The sequence below is a fragment of the Adiantum capillus-veneris genome, chromosome 17 (genome assembly GCF_014529385.1).
Source record: "Adiantum capillus-veneris isolate H3 chromosome 17, ASM1452938v2, whole genome shotgun sequence".
Lineage (NCBI taxonomy): Eukaryota > Viridiplantae > Streptophyta > Polypodiopsida > Polypodiales > Pteridaceae > Adiantum > Adiantum capillus-veneris.
In genome coordinates this window covers 154,104,590-154,126,476 of record NC_140947.1, presented here as the reverse complement: position 1 = coordinate 154,126,476, position 21,887 = coordinate 154,104,590, and the positions used below count along the sequence as shown (strand labels likewise).

At 40.9% G+C, this 21,887-nt stretch overlaps 1 protein-coding gene across 1 annotated transcript; it reads left to right on the top strand.

Annotated features, from left to right (window-relative positions):
- The first annotated feature begins 3,341 nt into the window (after nucleotides 1-3,341).
- LOC147438359 (allene oxide synthase 1, chloroplastic-like) lies at nucleotides 3,342-5,215 on the top strand. Its single transcript, XM_086487659.1, has 2 exons — nucleotides 3,342-3,710; nucleotides 3,872-5,215. The coding sequence occupies exons 1-2, from the start codon at nucleotides 3,402-3,404 to the stop codon at nucleotides 5,042-5,044; spliced, it is 1,482 nt and encodes a 493-aa protein (XP_086343785.1). The 5' UTR covers nucleotides 3,342-3,401; the 3' UTR covers nucleotides 5,045-5,215.
- The last annotated feature ends 16,672 nt before the right edge of the window (nucleotides 5,216-21,887 follow it).

The following is a 21,887-nucleotide window of genomic DNA, read 5'->3' as shown; positions in this document are numbered from 1 at the left end:
GTCAATGCTTACAATGCTTCCCAAGAGTAAACAAATGTACAAAATGTTAAAAATGAACAAAGTTTTTGTCTTATAAGACTCTCTTTTTCTTTATTGTCCACAAAAATGAAGTAGTATTCATGCTTAGATCAAGTTTGCGGAGACGACGTCACATCTTCATTGCACTAGCTAGTCTTGAAGGAACACAAAGAATTGTATTGTACAATGTCTCTCTTGATGGAAGAAACCATAATACAAAGCCTTTTGGAGGGGGGACCGGGTCCATGTAAATCCGGTCCTCAACTGTTGTCAATAGCTTAATTTATCTCTCTTTTGAAAGTATTGTTCATGCTATCTAACTAGGTGTTATGCTTTTTGTTGCTCTCTCCACCCAAGCACTCTTGTAATTCTCATTAGGAATCTATTCTGATGAAATGCCCGCTATGTTCATGCTAATTTCAGCTACACAATGTAAGTTTTTAGGTCATTAAATGTTACATTGTGTAGCTGAAATTAGCATGAACATAGCGGGCATTTCATCAGAATAGATTCCTAATGAGAATTACAAGAGTGCTTGGGTGGAGAGAGAAACAAAAAGAATAACACCTAGTTAGATAGCATGAACAATACTTTCAAAAGAGAGAGAAATTAAGCTATTGACAACAGTTGAGGACCGGATTTACATGGACCCGGTCCCCCCTCCAAAAGGCTTTGTATTATGGTTTCTCCCATCAAGAGAGATATTGTACAATACAATTCTTTGTGTTCCTTCAAGACTAGCTAGTGCAATGAAGATGAAAGCTTCATGCACCAAGCAAAACACTTATCAACCACAACATCAATTGTCTCCGGTCTCAGACCCAAGACCTCACACACCTTCGAAGATGGTGAGAGCTAGCGGGGTATGAGAGTAGATTGAGAGGAAGAAGGAGTATTCTTACGAGAAAGATGTACATCTCCTCACATAATCACTCATATTAGCATAGCTTAGCTTAGTAATTAGCATGGTAGAGGAGATGAGCATGCATTGAAGCTTAACTCTTGGTTGGATTTGCATCACAAAGCCAAGAGTTGTTGGTGTAGGCCTCCCTTCTCACAAGCTTGGAGTAGGTGATAAGCTTTCCATTAAAGCTTGAGAAGGAGAGAGAGTCTTCTTTACTTCACACATGAGATTGTGTGAGTGTGTGTGTGATAATGCCTAGCAAAAATCAGCCCCCTCTCTCTCTTTGGTCGACCCCTCTTGCTATTTGCTCATGCTACCCTCTCATTGGACCTCCCTAGGGCTAGCCAATGACAATTAAGCAGCATAAGTGATAGCCTTCTGACATGTGTCCCCCTTTCCCCTTTTGTGAGAGCTTTAGGTAATTTAATAATTCAACTAAATTCTCATTGGACCCCTTTGCCTCCTGGCCAATAGGAATCAGGCAAGCCATCGGGCTGTTGAATGCTCATTGGACCCCTTGGGAGACTGTCCAAGAGTCTTCTAGAGGACTTAATTCTCATTGGTTCTTTTATTAAGTGTTTTTAAATTAGTTAAACTAGATTTACTCTAGCCTAATTCTCATTGGTCCACCTCCAAGGCCATCCAATAGGAATTGGGTACACCTTGTGGGCATCTGGGCTAGGGAGCTGACATGTGTCCCTCATTCCCTTTGTGTAAAAGGAGCTTGTGTGTGTGTGTGTGTGTGTGACTTTCTCTCTCATCCCCTACAAGCAAGGCTCGCCCCCTCCTATGTAGGGATTGCTAAAGACTTTTGGGGCACACACAAAGCATCCAATTTTCCCAAAGTTTGACCTTTGGACACAACCTTTGAATTTTGGAACATTAGCATTTTGGAAGTCTTAATGGGATGAACCTTAGGGTCTTTTAAGCCCATTATTGCACATGGCTCCTTTGGATCTCTACTGTGGCCGGTGTGCTAGCTTAACCAATATTCTATCTTTTTCTCCCCTGGCACTTCCCCATCGTAAATGATCAGTTTAACATGAGAAAATCATTTAGGAGAGGTAATGTCATAATAATCAATATCTAAATCTCCTAAATGTGAGCAAAAAGAGAGAGAGAGAGAGAGAGAGAGAGAGAGAGAGAGAGAGGGGGGGGATAGGATTAGCCATTGCAAAGTGTGCATTGCAGCCCATTGGTAAGAGAGCGAGCTTGTTGAAATAGTTTCCATGTAGATGGAGACTTCTTTTAGACAGGTGGGAGTCTGGATAGTGGACCCCTTCATGGAAGCGACTGTCTGAAAGTGACCGCCCATGGGTGGAAAGGTCCTGGCCGGTTTACAGACTAGTGTTAGAAAAAAACCGGGGTCTTGTGTATTTTAACCGATTGAAATCCTAAAATCCCGGTTACATTTTGAGCTTGCCTTTAAGAAAACCGGAGAATTTTCACAAGTTTTAGTGTAATTACCGGCAAAAGCTTCTAATTTTGTCCTAAAAACCGGAAGAGTTTCAAGTTTGCCCTTATTTTCTTTGGTTAGGAAAAATTGTTTTTTCTAGCCTTGTTAATACAGACTACCGACTATAGTTCATGTTATGGGCAGTGGGCGCGTTGATGCATGGCGCAGATGCGGATCATGTGACTCAGTCTCTTTTGCGATGGATTACTTGGATATTTGGAGCTGTCGAGTCTCTCCTACTAGGGGTACCCCCACACACAGGGGGCTTAGCTGTTTTGAATTACCCCCCTAAAAACTCGAGAATATTGATTTGACCCCTTCAACCCATTCTCCCTCACGATCACACGGTAAAAATAACTTGGGGTTGAGAGAGAAAGTGAGTGAGAGAAAATGGAGTTAGTGTGGCGCTGATGGTTTTTGAATAGCTTTTTTAAATCTTTAGTGAAAGAAAAGTTCAAAAGTTTGAATAAAGGAATATAATAAAAAAATCAATCATACACATCTTTTGATTTTTTTTTACATCACTTGCACTTCTTTTGATGCTCTCAACGAGCTGGGAATAAATGCTAACGATGGAAAAGACTAAAAACTTAGAGAGATTTAAAAAATCTAGAGGCATTTCACTCATCCGTAGGCAATCTAGAAGATCCCAATGTTTATTATTGCTGGTTACCGAATGAGATTGAGCTAACTGGAGCCCAAATGGGTGCAGTTGCTCTACCCCCTCTCAAAATAACAATAACGGACTTTCTGTCACGTGTGGCCACGACATGTGGTGGTAATTTTACTCATGTAACAAATTACCCTTCACCGTGTGGGGGTACCTAGCATAGCCTACAGTACGTTAATGACGTTATGGGCAGTGGGCGCGCTGACCTGGCGCGGATCGTGTGACTCAGTCTCTTCTGCGATGGATTACTCGGATATTTGGAGCTCTCTCGAGAGTCGAGTCTTTCCTACTAGCATAGCCTCATGTGAAAGGCTAGTAAGTATCTCGTGCACTGAGTACCGTGCCACACATCGATGGCAGCTACGCCTCCTCCTGCTTCCACTCATGCGCCTGTCCCTGCCCCCCCGCCTGATGTAGAGAAGCAGCTACCCCTTCGTGACATTCCGGGTGGGTATGGGCTTCCTGTGCTGGGCGCCATCAAGGATCGCCTGGACTTCTTCTGGTTTCAAGGAGAAAAGGAGTACTGGGCGAGTCGCCGCAAGAAGTTCAAGAGCACTGTCTTTCGGACTCACGTGCCGCCCAGCCCGCCCGCTTTTGCTGCCAACAGGGTCATCATGCTTCTCGACCAGAAGAGCTTCCCTGTCCTCTTCGACATGGACAAGGTAAGACGTCCATCAAAATACTTCTTCCTTGCAGATCAATGCTCAAACAGCTTCAAATGGTCTTGTTTCTAATCTTGGAGTTAAAGGCTTTGGCCATGATTTTGTAATGCGTAACTTTGGTCCTGAATTTCACACTGTTCTTGATGACTACCACTGCACAGGTAGAGAAGAAAGATGTGTTGCTAGCCAATTACATGCCCCGAACCTCGTTTTATGGCGGCATTCGGCCCTGCGTCTACTTGGATCCATCTGAGGAGCGGCATACAAAGCTCAAGTCTTTCATTATGTCTGTGCTGAAAGCAAAGGCCAGCCGGTGGATCCCAGAGACACACAGGGCAACAATGGAGATCTTTGCATCATGGGAGGCAAAGCTTGCAGCGAAGCCCGAAGGATTCGAAATCTCCAGTGAGACAGGGCAAGTTGCCCTTAATGTGTTGATTAGAACACTCTTTGGCGCAGATCCATCTGCAGATGGGCTTACTCCGACTGCATTCAGTGCATGGCTTGGGCCACAGCTCGTCCCTATTGCAAGTGTCGGTTTGCCCCATCTTCTGGAGGAGCTGATTCTTCATAACTTCAGAATCCCCTTTCTCCTCGTAGCCATTTTCTACAAGAGGATCGAGAGCTTTTGCCGGAAGCATGGGGGCGAACTCTTGGATGAAGCTGAGAAGCAATTTGGGATAGAAAAGGAGGATGCACTGCACAACATCATTTTCTTCACGGGCTTTAATGCTTTTGGAGGGTTGAACATATTACTGCCATGGATAGTGAGCTATGTGGGTAGGGAGAGCGAGGAGGTGAAAGCAGAGATGGCAAGGGAGGTGCGGGAGGCAGTGAGGGCGGAGGGAGGGACGATGAGTGTGGGGGCTTTGAGGAGGATGCCATTGGTGAGGTCGGCGGTGTTCGAAGTGCTGAGGATGGAGCCGCCTGTGCCGTATCAGTATGGTGTGGCAAAGGTAGACATGGTGATCGAATCGCATGAGGCCCGGTTTGAGGTGAAGAAGGGGGATGTGCTGGGCGGCTGCCAGCCGGTGGCGGTGCGGGATCCGATCATCTTTGGGGAGAGCGCGGAGACATTCAAGGTTTGGAGATTTGTGGGAGAGGAAGGCGAGACGATGGTAAAGCATGTGCTGTGGGGGAACGGCCCCGCTGATGGGGAGCCCTCTGTCGCCAACAAGCAGTGTGCCGCCAACCAGCTGGTGCCCTTGCTTGCGCAAGCCTTTCTGGCCTCCCTCTTCCTCCGCTACGACTCCTTCTCGGCCCTCCCTCCGCTGGTTCGGGGCAACAGTGTCACCCACACCCTCGCCTCCCTCACTCCGCGCCCAGCCGTGTAGCCTCTTGTCCATCTCAGGGACTCAGGTTTTCGCTGAGAGAGTTTTACTTTTTGCCAATGCCGATTTGCCTAAATTATCTAGCCTAGCACCAATTGCAAATGCGCCTTGTCCGCCGCCTTCCACGGGATGGATGAAGAAACATCATTTTTAAGTGATAAAGAGAGTTCTTTATTTATGCTTTTATAATGTCATGCATGTCCAGCATGACGTTCACGAGTGCTGGTACAACTTGCACATGCACGCATACGTGATTAGTAATTACATCTAGAGAAAGGGGACTCGTATGTATTTTCTGAAAACCTCCTAGAGCTTCTTCCCCCTTGCTATGTTGCCATACACCGGGATTAATGCACTTCATTAGAAAACATTACGAAGAGAATACATTCAATAATGCAACATGTGCTCAAGAGCCAAGCATAGGTAAATTGCACTAAGGGACGCCTTCGCATTGCATTCACCTAAAACAATCCAACACTCCTTTGTCTTACCTCGATTCACATACCCTTCAATCAATCCATTCCAAAAACATTTCTTGTATGAAAATTTAAATGATGTGTCTAATATATTGGCTAGTGACTGTCGCCATTGCTCGATCCTCCTCAAGGGCCGTGGCTAGTAACATTGGGTACACATGAAACAGTGCCACCACTAGCATCATCTTAATGATGTGGAAATTATAATGTTAACGTTCTCTTGTGGACTTGAATGTTTTGAAGGAGAGCATGAGCAAAGTAGAGCATGACCATGTATTGAAAGAGGAGAAATTTGACACCATGAGTCGGGATGTATGCGCCATGAAAAATGTATGCACAAACAAGTCTTGGACTGATGTATGTGGTAACAATGTGGTTCCTAATTCTTCACTCGTGTAAGCTATGGTTCAAACAAAGAATGTTGAAAATGTGGATGTGGAGGAGTTGTAGGAATGGGACCGACGTTCCAAGAACATTGTTATTCATGGAACTTTTGAAGAGAAGTTAGAGATACCACCTTATGTTACCATTGTAATCGAAGATTTCTTTAAAACTTACTTTGGTATTCCCGGAGTTATGGTCTATGGAGTACATAAAGTGGGGAAGGAAAAGGAGCTCCTCGATTCAGAGAACGGCCAACTGTATGTACTATGCCAGATGAGACCAAACGAAAGATTATCCTTGATAATAGTTGGATCTATTCGAGGGATACAAAATGTTTTGTATGTTAAGATTGCACTATTAAACAACAAAATATGCGTCGCAAGACATATGAGAAAAAGAATAAGAAAAACAAGAAGATCTCTCACAAAGAAAATGTGTCCAAGGAGGAGGCAAGTCCCTTGAGCAAATAGGGATGCGTGATCTATGAGACCAAGTTACAATTGAAAATATGCTTTTGGAATTGTAATGTACATGGAATGCGGAGGTTGGCATTGATGAACTAACAAGCAAAGTCGATGTTGTACTTCTTGTTGAAACTTGAGAGCATGATACACAAAAGATTAACGACTTGGAGGATGAACATTCATTGATGTGGTCAAAGAATCTCAAGCAACGAAGAGGGTAAGGAGGGGTGGTATGTATGGTTAAAAAAGAATTGAAAAATTTTGTATCAATTGTGAAAGATAACAAGTACAAACGTTATGTATGGCTGAAAATTATGACACAAAAAAGACCACCTATTTTTGTAGCCGGTTGCTACATTCCTCATCATGATTTCCCCTTCTATGTTTGCATGGATAGAGATCATCCATTTTTTGATTTAAAAGAGGACATTGCTTATTTCAAAGGCGAAGGTGATGTTATTGTATTTGGGGATATGAATGCTCGCACAAAAACATTGTAACATGATACTCAACAATTTGATGTGTCATACATTTCAAGAGAGTTGGAGAAAGTTCACTTGTACGATCGTACTTCAATGGATGAGAAAGAGTCGAATCACTATGGATAGTTACTTTTACACATGCGTAATATCACGGGTATGCTCATTGCCAATGGTGCATATTTGTGGAGTGGAACCAATGGATTTACATGTAGGAAATATAATGGGGACAACGTGATTGACTATATGCTACTCTTTGGAGCCATCATGTATCGCATAAAGAGTTTTTTGTTTGGCCAATGGATCCCAGAATCCAACCATCGTACCTTATGTATTGACTTTTGATGTGAAGAAGCAACTAAGCATGATAATCTCAGCCAAAGCAAAGAGAAATTATCACTATGTATGGATTTTAAACGGACACCAATGTACGTTGAATTGGTTGAGCAAAAGTTATGGATAACAAAGCTTCAATATGACGTACCATTGAAAACTAAATGGGAAGCTTTCAAGAAAGTTATTTGTTCTTGTGCTGAAGAATGCTTTTCTATAAAGCATCTCCATGGTATCAACAAAGATAGATCAAGCAAAAGGTGGTTTGATAAAGAATGTTAAGATGCTCGAACGTCCTTGAAGATAAAGCTTGATGCAACTATAGACAAAGACAACTATCAAAGTCATATGCATACATACAAGGCATTGATTCAAAAGAAGATAAGAAGATGGGAAGTAAAGCAACAACTTTTTCAAGTCCAAGAAAAGATACATGCATGTGAAAGATTTTAGAGAAACTTGAGGGGCAAGCAGTTGAGAATTTTGGTAACTTGAGTTTTGTGGATATGTATACACATTGTAGGTAATTATATAAGCAAGAAAATGCTAAAAAACTGTCATCTTATGGTTCACTCCTATGTATGTCCTCTTTTTTTACTATTGAGGATGTATACGGTGGGCTTGAAAAGTGGCCACTTGCAAAGTGAGAGATCTTCAAGGTGTCAAGCCGGAGATGATCAAATGGACGGGAGATTTTATCCATGAGTGGATGTGTGATATGTTCAACTTTGCACTTCAACATGGTATGCTTTATGATTGGAGTACTAATTGGGTTAAGTATTTGCATAAAAGAGGGGATGTAAACAATGTAAACAACTACCGGACTATAATGATTGGGTCTCTTATGGAAAAGTTGTTTAAGTGCATAATGGAGATGAAATTGAGTGATTGGACTGAAGAGAATAACAAGCGTGTAAAAGGACAAGCGGGTTTTTGTCGATGCCATAACACCATTGATAATCTCTTGTCACTCTTTGTGTTCTCATGGAGGAAAGTCGGTTGAAAGACAAGCGATTGTATTGTTGTTTTGTGGACTTTAAGAAAGCCTTTGATATGATTCCACATAACAATTTGTGGAGAAGGAAGAAAGAACTCAAAGTGCCAAGTGAGTTTATGCTTGCGGTTTCTCGAATCTATGAGAAGGTGATTTTGTCACAATTACGCATGGGAAGAGAAATTTCAGAAATTTTTGTAAGCACTATTAGGGTTAATCAAGGATGTTCGTTGTCACCAACTCTCTTTGGTCTATGCATAGATCGATTGGAACAAATGGTACTTGATTTTATGCAAGAAGAAGACATTGAAGATTATTGCGATGTGGTAATCATGCTTTTGTTATATGCGAATGATGTAGTGCTTTTAACACACACTTTAGAAGATGCACAAAAGCTTATGGTTGTCCTTGAGAACTTTTGCTTGCATAGCAGGTTGATTGTGAATGAATCTAAACCAAAGGTTATGTTTTTGAAACCAACCATAAGGAAAAGCCATGCATTGTGTACAACAATGAAACACTTGAAGTTGTTGAGAGCTTTAAGTACCTTGGCCTTGAGGTTCTGTCCAATCACAAGTGGCATGAATGTGCTATGCGTCGTTTGGAAGCGGGAAAGAGAGCATATTATGCACTTGAGAATATGTGTAGTGTGGGAAACATCAAGTGTTGGATTCTCAAGAAGTATCTTTTTGATACATTGGTGACACTGGTTCTTCTTTATGGAGTTGAAGTGTGGGGCGGGAGCATCTCAAAGTCTACTTGGAAAGAGTTTGAGAATGTCCTAAAGCATTTTCTTACAAAATTTCTCCAAGTTAAGACACAAACACCATATATGCTCCTAATTCTTGAGTCGGAACCTCTTCCAAATGAGGATATGGGCATGGAAAGGGTTGTGGAGTACATGATAAAGATGGGTCAAAACCCCTCACATCCACTTCCTACAATTGCATGGGAAGCAAGCAAAAAAGCTCAAAAGATGCATAAAAGCAAGATCTTGAGCATGGGATGGATGGAAGGCATAAAGAAGTGGTTTGGGAGATGGGATGCATTACACTTGCTACATGATGCTTCAATTGACTCCCAAGTGAATGAAGATTTTCTACAGTGCCAATGTATTACGGCTTGGGAGAAATCCGATGGGTCACGCTTCATACATTACACCACCCATATTGCCCCCAACTACAAAACCATGTTCTTCGCTGAAAGAGGAAACCGTACTCACACTTACATGCTTGAGCCTATCCCCTTGTCGGCGATACGCACTATCGCAGCCATTCGGCTTAGCTCCCATTTCCTTCGATGCGAGATAGGGTGTTGGGGCAATGGAGAAGAGTCAGATCGACTACGCACATTATGCTCACGGCAAGTTTGAGAGTCTGAGCACCACACACTACTAGATTGCTCAGCTTTTGGTCACATGCAAACTTGCTTCTCTCACATCTTAAGCCATGGCTTAGACCTATACACTTTCCTCTCCCAGCCACAGTGTGGGCTCTCCATTGCGACTCTCATCACCACAATTTTGGAGCATCGAGAGTCACTCATCAGCCATACACATACTACATCACATGTAACTTTGGTCCCATAGGTCATATTTGACCTCCGAGGACGATAATAAAATCTCTCTCTCTCTCTCTCTCTCTCTCTCTCTCTCTCTCTCTCTCTCTCTCTCAGTCAGAGCACTTCTAGTTTCATTTATATTTTGTTTGTACCCCAACATGGTACCACTTTGTAAGTTTGGTTTCATAGGTCATTTTGGTCTCTTGAGGACGCTAATATATCAATCCATTCCTCTCTTGTGGCAATCCCTCGCCCAAAATTTGAAGCACTAATAGCTCTCTCTCTCTCTCTCTCTCTCTCTCTCTCTCTCTCTCTCTCTCTCTCTCTCGTCATTGTTTTGAAAATATCATTTTCCCAAACATACAAATTCCTTTCCTTGAATTCGCCAAGATAAGATTTCAAAAAATGGATCATTTTTTGATTTTTTACACTATTTTTCTCTATTTTGGGGTGATATTGAAAGCAGCATGATATTAAGCTGAGACACACTTTTCTTGAACATTGTCTACAATGTTAATCCCGCACGTGCCTCCCCCCCCCCCCCCCCCCCCCCCCCCCCCCCCCCCCCCCCCCCCTCCCCCCTCTCTCTCTCTCTCTCTCTCTCTCTCTCTCTCTCTCTCGTCTTAAGAGTTGATCACCCACGCATGCCTCTGTACTCTCTCCTGCAGTGTCAGTCAAATTCAAACTTTGAAGCATTAAATGCAAGGGTTTGGGGACTTTGAGACTGTGCTCTAGTTGCTCCTAGTTGGCTCCAGTTTTAACTCTTCAAGTCTGAGACTCACTGTATAGACTACAATCTCTCTCTCTCTCTCTCTCTCTCTCTCTCTCTCTCTCTCTCTCTCTCTCTCTCTCTCTCTCTCTCTCATGGACAGGTCATAGGTGTCTCTATTCTGCGGGTCATTATCATGCTCTTCCAGACACCTATCCATGTAAGTGGATTTGCCGCCGCTTAGTGAGCATAAAACAGGGTCAAGGGGATTCGCTGTCGCTCATTGAATTGGCTTGGTTGCTGGTTGTGCAATGTGTGTGCCTCCATCTGTGCGTGGTTTCAAAGTCCAGGCCCTATTCTCTCTCTCTCTCTCTCTCTCTCTCTCTCTGTGCAGCTCTCTCTCACTCTCCCCACTCTGTGTGTGTGTGTGTGTGTGTCTGTGTGTGTGTGTGTGTGTGTCTTCAAAGTTTAAAGTTTGGATTCTCTCTCTCTCTCTCTACATATATAAATAAATAAATAAATAAATAAATAAATAAATAAATGTATATATATATATATATATATATATATCTAGTGTAATTATTAATCACCTATGCACCTCTATACTCTCTCCAGCGATGCGAGGCAAGTTTAGACAGACATTGAAGCATTAAATGCAAGGTTTGAGGACTTTGAGGTCGCACTCCAGTTGGCTCAAGCCTCAACTCACGTAGAGACCATAATCTCTCTCTCTCTCTCTCTCTCATGATGTGGAGGAGTGCATACAAATTCTGGACACTGGTGTCTCTCTTCTGTCGGATCGTTAATAGCTATCATCCTCTTTCTGGCACCTATCCATGTCAGTGTATTTTCCGCCGTTCAGTGAGCACAAACAGGTGATCTTTGATAGGGAGCTGGCATGGTTCCAACTTCCATGCAAGCGTGCGTGCATCCTTGCATTTAAAGTGTTCAGGCAGTGACCCTCTCTCTCTCTCTCTAGGGTTGATCAACCGCGCATGCCTCTGTACTCTCTTCTAGAGTGTCAATCAAGTTCAAACTTTGAAGCATTAAATTCAAGGGTTTGGGGACTTTGAGGCTGCGCTCTAGTATGATATTAAGCTGATACACATTTTTCCCAAACACTGTCTCTAGTGTTAATCTCGCACGTGCCTCTCTCTCTCTTCTCTAGGGTTGATCACCCGCGCATGCCTCTGTACTCTCTCCTACAGTGCCAATCAAGTTTAAACTTTGAACCATTAAATGCAAGGTTTTGGGGACTTTGAGAGAAAATAGATAGTGAGTAGTGAAAAGTGCTTGACAAGAGTGAGAGGGACATGTTGTATAGAAGAAATGCACATAATCATGACATTGAGAGGACGGATGTTGTCATGATGATTCTCATAATTGCAGGTCATGATGCATTGGAAAGTGCCTGGCCAAATGCATGGATGACACATGGCAAGACATTGTGGGACTATATGTACACACACATACATATATTTTTATTTGTGTGTGTTGCAAGGTCACGGTAATCGTAGGATTGGTAGAGGTTTGTCTCTAGGGATTGGATATCTTCCAAGTGGATTACAACAATAGCTATACCTAGGGAGAAGAAATTTTACATCAAACAATTTTTCATTTATTAATATTTCACACTAATGTAAACTATTGAAACAAACAGGTGACATGATGTTATATACATGTACTTATCTTTCTACACAGTATCATTGTCCTTGTTCATTTGTCAATTCTGATCTACTCCATTGTATGGTTCAATAGTTTGTATAATCAAACCATTGTTAGGTTTGTCATTTCAAACACACACTCTCGTTCCTAGCTATAGCCTTTGGTTGGGCTAGCACCATGCAATGGTAGTAGATCAGCTACATTAATATTAACTTGACCCACCCATTCCAAAGGGATGGGTTGGGGCTCTTCAAATCCTAAATTGGTCAAGCACCTTCATGCTTACATGTAATGAATGTCCACCGATGGACGAGGGTGGTCCTTGAATTGATCTTTGTCTTGCAGGATTGGAGTATATTACAGTGACGAACATGAAGACATATGGTTCAAATATTTTGTTGATATATAGACCAAAAACATGGGATTCTAGGTACGTATATATCATATTACCATATTCTCCACCCCTTTATTGGACAACAATCTGATACTCTTGTATCAAACTTTGTGGAACACATCACTGTTGATTGATGCATAAACATTGGATATTTTTTAAGAAACAATTATTGCAACTAGTGGGGGATAGGTCCAATTGGTGGACTATCCTCCACCAGGTGGACCTTTCCTCAGGGATAGGGGAGGGCCACTCTCTCTCTCTCTCTCTCTCTCTCTCTCTCACACACACACACACACACACACACACACACACACACACACACACACACGGTTTTCTTCTATGGATACCTCACATAAATATTGTGTCCATTTTTTCTCTCAGGCATGTAGAGTGAGATTTGCTAACTAAGAATTTACCCTGATATTCTACTATAAGACGTCTCCAAGATTAACCTATGCTTGATAGACCATTTAATTTTTCTTGGCTCACAAATTCCTATGCATTAAAATATAGGCTCATCCACTTGATTAGGTGTACATTGGTGGATAAAAAGATCCTATTGTATGATACTTAATAATTGTTGGATACTTGCGTGCTGGTTCTAGGTCATACAATCCGGTTCTGAATGTTCACATGCCGTCTAATTAGGATCTTAATCAATTAATATCCTCCATGTGTCTCTAGATGAATAAAACACGACATATTATGTAACCTTTATTTTTTTCATCCCTTTTGATACTCTCCTCTTCTCATCCTCCTATTGATTCTCCTTCCAAGTACTCCCCTTGGGACTTCTCCCTACTCAGCAACACATGACGGGTATGTAAAGATTCTTAATTAAATTTAAATGTCACCCATCCTGGGTATGTAAACAACCAAATTGGCATATGGTACCTCACAAAATTTTGGCTCATTCATATGCTACCTAATAGGAATCGGTCAATAGATACCTTATATCTCTCTCTTGTTTGCTCACCTAATATATATATTGTCTCCTCTCTCTCTCTCTCTCTCTCTCTCTCTCTCTCTCTCTGTTTTGAGCATAGATCTGATGTTTGGCATTCGGTACCACCAGAGTTGATTTCCCCCTCTCTAGCTACTGCTTGGAGCAACTTTTTCTTGATATTCTTTCTGCTTTTGGTCCCCTATAGGGTGAGGTCTCTGAATCCCCACACTCTCCTACACTGTTGGCATCGCTCCAATCTGGTTCGTTGGTGAATGACTTTGGGGGGTCACTTAATAATCATGTGACTATCACACGAGTGCAGCAGAAGGGGTTATTTATTATTATTTTTTCTCACATTTTCACATATAGAAGGGTATCCTAAACTGAAATCGAAAAAAAATTTATTGATTGAATAGGAAAAGGGTGTATTCTATTTGTAAAAAATTCACAAATAAGGAGTTTTAAAAATAGTCTTTGAACACGCACGATATACACAATTTATACTAGTGATCCCCACGAGGTGAACGAGCACAAAGCATGACCTTCATGCACGATTGTGCCCTTTTCTTGATGTAAATCCTCCCTTTGATGAGTATCCATGCTCGAAAGCCCACTCATGATCAGTTAAAGTACACAAGCCAAGGAGTTCTCCAATTGGTACGTTTTTTACTGCGTTTTCTACTTGATTAGGTATTGCTACCCATGTCTCTCTTTCTCTCTCTGTCACACACACACACACACACACACACACACACACACACACACAGTGTGGTACTTAAATATAGTTTTTGGCCTTTATTTTTTAACTTCACCTCCTCACCATGGGACTAGGCCCATATCTATTACCTACAAGTAGGTTTTTACTTAGTGGTTTACTACCCTACTACCATTACTTGCCATGAAGGCGCATGGGCTCTCTCTCTGCAACCATAGGAGGCCTGACTGTCGTGTAATGCATTCGGTACACTCATGGAAATTCTACTCATGACTACAATCTAGCGGGCTGCCTCCCTCCTTCCTCTATATAAAGAGGTCAAGGCACTTCTCTAGCCCTCACTTAACTTTGTTTTGTTGTTGCCTTGCCTTGAAAAATCTGCATGGTGTTTTGACATTGAAGCATGGAGCTCACTACTTATAGCACACAGGTCTGCTTCCTTGGCCATATGTTTTTTGTTGCAGGTTTTTATAAAAAAGGAAAAAGGGGAGCATTATATTAAAATAACTACTGTTGAGAATGGTTTTTTTTAAAGCATGTTGCTCTTGCTCTAATACCGGGTTATGATACTCTTTGATGATAAGCATACATGGCTAATCATGCCATGACATGATGACTATGGTAATGTTGCGGGCACTGTTAATGATAAAGGTGTTTTTTGGTTGCCTATTACATGAGGTTTTTTCTGGTTATTTTTTATGGGGGCTCTTTTCTACCGCTCTGCTGAACCTGACTGAGTTTGGATTAAGGGGTACTGAGCATACCATAATGGCCTAAAGAGGCATCAACATACTGCATGAATTTAACCAAAACTGTCGCTGTTTTTTTACTATTAGTCGTATAAACTATCTTTCTCTGACAACTAGGTATGTTTTTCCAACTACTAGGCCGCTTGGTTGAATTCTGTCATCAACTACGATTGAGTATATGATTACTCCACTATAGCAATTGGTTGTCTTCTTGGGATTGCTGTTGTGTTACCTTGCTTAACTGAAAAATCTTGGAGGAGAATTGATACTGAAAAAGGGCTTGCCGAATACCTGTTGGTTCATAGATTTGGTTAACTTGCTTGGCATATTTAACTACTTAAGTGGTCAGAGCTTTTTTTACTTTGCTCTAGCTCTTGGGATATTTTGAGCTAGGTTGCACCATCCGGTTATTTTTACCTAATGACTTGTTTAAGCTATTCACTACATTACCTAATCATACATAGACTAGTGGCTAGCCGGGATTGTTCTCTATCCAGTTGCACTGTAGTTCATTTTTGTAAAAAAATGCTAAGCCACTTTTTACCTTGGCCGCACTAAGGACTATATTTACTTAGGTTAATGATGCTCATCTCATAAACTTTAAGTACCAAGGTAAGTACAGACATGGTGAATCACATATAGGGATATTTTTCAAATGAATGAGAAAAAGATGGTGATATGGTTATGGTTTTTTTCAGAGATCATTCTACCTTAATGGAATGCCGACCCTTTTTTTCACTACTAAAGTTTGAGAACTTGGAATAAATTTGAGAAAAACTTCTCATTTTTTATTACACTTGATTAGGTTTTTAGGAACTATATTTCTTCAATATGATGGTGAAAACAAACACTTGCAGGGGTGATTGCCTTCTAATCAATATGATATTTTTTATAAACATAACTCTGTATTTTTATGAAATGGGGATAGAAATTAACATTTTTTGGACTTAGCTTGGCAAGGTTTTAAAAAAATCTTGTAAGATGGACATGGATAACAACTGGTATGGTCCATTGATACCTATAATACACATCCAAGGCTAAGTGAATTGTTGTCTTGTTTGGATGGATGCAGGTAAGGACTCTATCTTATCTTGGAGTTTTTTTTAAAAAACTTTGGCAAGCTGACCTACATTGGATTGCACACTCACTTATGATTCGGGAAGTTCTTCTACTATCTGTATACTGGAATGGGACCTCATTCCTATAAAGATTGTACATAAATGATTCTAATACTGAGTTGTTTCTGTACTTATCTTTCTTTGTTCCAAAGCTAGCTGTCTTTTGAATGTAAAAGTTCAATTATGTCTTATTATCTAAGATTAAATAGCTACACACACATCCTATACATAAGGTTTTTCTTTCTAGAGAAACATGGATGCTGGCTTTGGAAATTAATTTCGAAATTGAGCTCTAGGATGGACCCACAGTCTATAATCCCTTGACTGGTTGACTGGTGTTAGGTGGTCCTTCATAGACTCTATTTCTGGTCTCCTGCTCACGGCTACTATAGTCTTTGACTTTGCCGGTTTAAGGTTTGTAGGCCCAAAACTATAGTTACTGTTTTTATTATTTTTATTTATGTTTAAAATGTTCCTTTTTTAGGACTACATACCCTTTAGAAAGACAACCTGCATGAGTACTAAACACAACCCTGAGAATCATGCAAAGATTCTCGAATAGATTAAGCTATACCTTAAGGACCATAAACCAAAGGAAGTTAGAACTAGACCCTTCCTTACTAAAAAAGCCAAAGATTCTATTACTTACTACGGTAAGAAAAAGTAAACCTCACCACACTTTTTTGAAATATTGCAGACTCTTGCTCTCTCACAAGGATTGGAATTGACCTCTGAGCCCCTCTCAATGGCCACATCTCTTGTACTCAGATGTATTAGCATCTTGGATGCTTCTCAACTAATATATGACTCGGCTCTTACCTCTGACAAGAAACTGTCTGTCTTACATATGCTGTCTTTTAATGATTGGGTCAAAATTTTGGCTACTCTGGATAAGGACTCCAAGGAAGGGGTGAATTTGATTACCCAATACATAGCCCAACTTCCCTTACTGTCTTCACAGTACCAACAAGAGCTTGCCCTATTCTCTTCCTCAGGTGCTGATCTATTTAACTTTCTAAGGAAGTTGTGCGGTCTCAATTGCTCTTTTGTCTGTACACCGGCTACTCCGACTATCCCACAAACTGGTGGTATCTTTTGTAGGGATAGTGCAGCTCTTGAAGCAATTAAAGAATTTCAAAGTAATCTTTGTTCCCTCAATGACTCTAACCTCCTGGAGATGGTGATCTCTAAAGTTTTCTTATCTTACCTGTTAGAAAAATTGAAATTGAATTCCTTGGGGTTGACCATCAGCTTTGGGTCTTGCCCAACAAGGCGTTCTTAGCACCCATTTTGAGTGAAACTTGGGTATACCTTGCCAACCTCCCTGCCTCTACTGTGGAGGACTACAGACTCAAGATTTTAAAAGGAGGACAATTTCTGGACAAAGGGGAGCTCATCAAAGCACCCTTCAACCTCAATCTCATTGACCACTCCAAATGTCCCTCAAATACCGACCTCTACATCCGTACTAAAGGAAACATGGAATTTGCTAAAAGTAACCCGGATTTCTACATTGAATCCATCTGGAATGTCTTTCGACCTTATGTAAAATGTGCCTGTAGATTTTTTGACCCTAGAGCCTCTTGTGAATCTAGCAACATGTGGTTTGATCATACCATTTGGTTTATTCTCAACCATCTTGATCTACTCTTTCTCGCAAAACCTATGGATTTTCACCTCTCTCTCATTCGCTCTTGATTGGGTGGCCAAGCTAAGCAAATTGTAATTGCGCAGACTGCCTTTAACATCTTTTGTGGACTAATGCTGGATATCTTGAAGGAATTAAAATTTGATGAACCTGGGATTTACCTACTTATGCTAACTACAAAGGTGTTAAGATCATCACTAGTTTACTTAAACCATGTATTGATGAGGATGACTCCCTTGCTCTAAAAAGACCCAACTCTTTGACTACCCCCAACTCCTTCACTTCCTTTTTAACGGCTAGCTCATCCTCTAATTGGGGAAAAGCTCGTAGCTACACTAGGGGTAGAGGTAGGATTTCCCCCATCAGGAATTTCCTTGAAATGTATTCCGGGTGATATTGCAGGTTACTACAAGCCCTTGCGGTAGAAGAACTCTCAACAAAGTGGATCTGAACAAAGGATATATCTACATACATCGTCTCTTTCACAATGTACTTCTCGATTGGATTAAACCAAAAAACCTTTTTTGTGAGTGCTTTTACCTTCTTTTTGGCAATCACAAATTACTTGATAGTATACTCATAGGATGGAAGTATCAACAACCCGTTAAAAATTTGGTTTACAGTAATGACTTTCTTCGGCGTGATTCTGTTCCCGAATGTATATGCTATCAACTTACCACCTTTTGTAAGAACTTTGAGGCATATAGAAAACATGTTGGTACATGTGATTTTAGCATTATTGAAAATATTAAAGTATGTAGAATCTTGGCCAATGGGCTCAATCATATACCTAGCTTTCCCAAAAACCCTACCTTTCTCTATCAACTATATTAAGCAGCCTCACTGACCTTGACAGTGCTCTCCAATTGGAGATGACAGTCCTACTGGACTTAAGAAAAGTTGTGAAGGAATGCTTCCTTCAAAAAATATCACAAATTCCTAGAAAATGGTTATCCTCAGATGAATCCTGGCTTACATCACAACTGGCTTTTGATTTTCAAAATATCTTTGATAAATGGTTTGTAGTCGGGCTTGACAAAATCTCTAACTTTCCCACTCTTATTTGCAAAAACCTTGCTTCGAAGGCTACCCGTGATCGAGTATCTGGAAAGGAATTCTGCAGTATTAACTCTTCACTACAAATAGTTACCGATAACATCTCAAAATGCTTAGGGAATCTAAGATACTTTGTACATGACACTAAGCTACCAGTATTATTTTCCACCTGTAAGATTCATAAGCATAAGTTCAGATGGATCTCTAATGCTTCCAATGGTATCTTTACTGATATCACCAAGGATATCACGCTTTGCCTTGACCTTATACTAGCCGAGTTTGAGCTTATTTGTGCACTAAACAGAAAATCTACCATGACTTCCTTCATAACAGTACAACCCCTTTTGGCTTACAAAAAACTCTACAGAAGTCTCGCTTAACCTTCCACATAAAATCTTCCACATTTTTATTGCGGACATTACACAATGCTACGAAAAAATTCCCCTTGATGGGGATCTTGGCCTTAAGACCATTCTTCCCAAGGTGATTAAAATGGCTTTCTCCAATGCTAGAAAGAAGAAACTTTTTTACATCTCTCTATCCAAAAACCTAGGTGGAGTAAAAAGACTCACTCCATACACTCCTTACACTTCAATGAAGAAAAGCTTTGCTTCTACATCTCATGGCTGCTTAATAACTGTACTATAGTTTCCGGTGGTCTATGCTTCAACCAATGCCTAGGCATCCCCATGGGGTTCTCATGTTCTCCACTTATGTGTAATATCTACCTTGCTTTCTTCAAATACGAATGGTTTCTCAGAGCCATGGAATCTTACAAAAATAATCTTTCACAGTTTGGACATACCTATAGATATATGGATGACTTATTAAGTGTCAACAATAAAGCCTTCCTCAAAAAAATTTGTCTGATTTATCCTCACTGCCTTAAAATTGAACCTACATCTTTACATGGGATCATCACACCCAATGGGCCTTTTTGCACATCAAACCAATTCCTTAACCTTTCCATCTCTCTTCATATTCCATCTCCTGGTGGATATGACCTAAGGTTTGTTTGGAAAAGAGATCTCTTGTAATTGCCACTTGTGGAGTTCATAAAAAGGAATAGCAATATAGGCCTCACAAGGCTGCTATTGGCTCATGTATCAGCCTGCTACACTTAATTTTCTATTCCTCCTATGAATATTTCATTGCTTGGGAAAATGTTAATTTACTAATCAGAAAGTATTGCCTTAACGGGTTTAATAGAAACCAGGTATGTGACATAATTACACAATATCTCACCCAGCATAATTGGCATGGGTTACACTTTAACCCTAGGGGATGCATTCTATATACAAAATGAGATGCCACCTGCGAGCGAACAACTTTGATAAAACCCCTATATACAACTCATATTAGGGAATTGACCCCCCTTTCTACACTTTTACGACAATCAATGAAGAAAACTATCATACCCCTATCTTACATATAAATTTTAGGTATCACATGATCTAACTGAGTAAAACTAGTGGAAGAGTGTGCAACATAGTGGAAACGTACTAAGGAACCACTCATGTTGATAACTAGATGTACCATCAATGTGTCTTGGTTTGACTTTCAAACTATGTGCCTGATCAACTTGCACTCTGGCTACCCATCTAAATGACTCAAAAAAGATGGTTATAAAGTTGTGCTAAGTTCTCCTTGTAAATTTTCATCTATACAAACTCTTTATAGCTTTCATTCCCTCTACAAATGAACTATAATAAAAAAACAAGCAATTGATACAAAGAAGTGTTAGTTCTTGCATGTATCTTTGAAGCTATTGACTCACAAGTTTGAGGGCAGACTCTTTTGGGAAGCCACCCCTCCCCCTAAATATGATACCCCATCCCTTATTTTTTAAGCTTGAGAGATAATTTATTGGGGGCCTACCCCTAACTTATATGCTTATGTAACTTGTAAAAAACCCCCCCTCCCCTGCACTTACGTGGTGCGGTAAGTTTTCCATGGTGAATCCCCTGGGACTTTAACCAAGATATTCTCATTTCTCTAATAAGGTAGTAGGCCCATACACAATGGGCCTACTGCTGACCCATTGTGTATGGCACCTAGGTTAGGGCGGGCATACACACACACAGGCACGCACGCATGCACGCGCGCGCGCGCACACACACACACACACACACACACACACACACACACACACACACACACACACACACACACACACACACACACAGTGGTACTTAAATATATTTTCTGGCCTTTATTTTTTAACTTCACCTCCTGTCATTAAATATCTAATATCTAACCAACCCAAATGATTTTCTCATATTAAACTGATCATTTAATGTGGGATAATAAACGGGAACAAGGGTTAGAATATAGACACGTGCTTACAGATCTATCTCAACACGAGGCCAATGGTAAAGGGGCCTAGATGAGAGATGGTCTGTCAAATAGCAAGGTTAACTAATGGGGCATAGAAGACCTTAGGGTTAGCTTCATTAAAGACCTCTAATGGTTAGTGTTAAAAGTTCTTTGACCTTAAGAAAGCTAGGACTGAGCTTGAGGTGGGAACCCAACCTAAACTTGTCTTTGACCTTAAGCAAGCTAGGGTTGTGCTTGAGGTGGGAACCCGACCTAAACTTGCTTTTGACCTTAGGCAAGCTAGCGCTAAGCTTGAGGTGGGAACTCCACCTAAGGTGCTTGTCATGCTTGATGACTAAGGTACTTGAGGTACTTGTCATACTTAATGAGGAAATTTCTTGAGAAGCTTCCTATGCATGGGGGGTAAGATGCTTGAGTCAAAAAAAGACCCTACACACTTAATGAGGAAGTTGCTTGAGAAGCTTCCTATGCATGGGGGGTAAGATGCTTGGGTCAAAAAGAGACCCTACACACTTAATGAGGAAGTTGCTCGAGAAGTTTCCTATGCATAAAAATCCCAAAGTTAGGGGAATCTTTAACCTAACCTTCCACTCACCTAAGGGGCACCCCTTTTCTAAAAGGGCACATGGGACACATGTCAGGTTCTCAATCAGCTTAACCTGGTGTGCTTGAATGCTATTGGTTGGGCTAAATAGGGGTCCAATGAGCTTCTACTTCCATCCAAAAAATATCTAGATATTTTTAAGCTCTCTCTCTCTCTAGGGGGTAAGGAGGATACTTGTCAAAAGACTACCCATGCTGCATGTTGCATGTGATTGG

What these genes read in the sequence shown, in the direction of transcription:
- LOC147438359 (XM_086487659.1), top strand. Translation starts at nt 3,402, where the DNA reads ATGGCAGCTACGCCTCCTCCTGCTTCCACTCATGCGCCTGTCCCTGCC. An exon ending in TCCTCTTCGACATGGACAAG is followed by an intron (nt 3,711 to 3,871) that starts GTAAGACGTCCA and finishes ACCACTGCACAG; the next exon opens with GTAGAGAAGAAAGATGTGTT.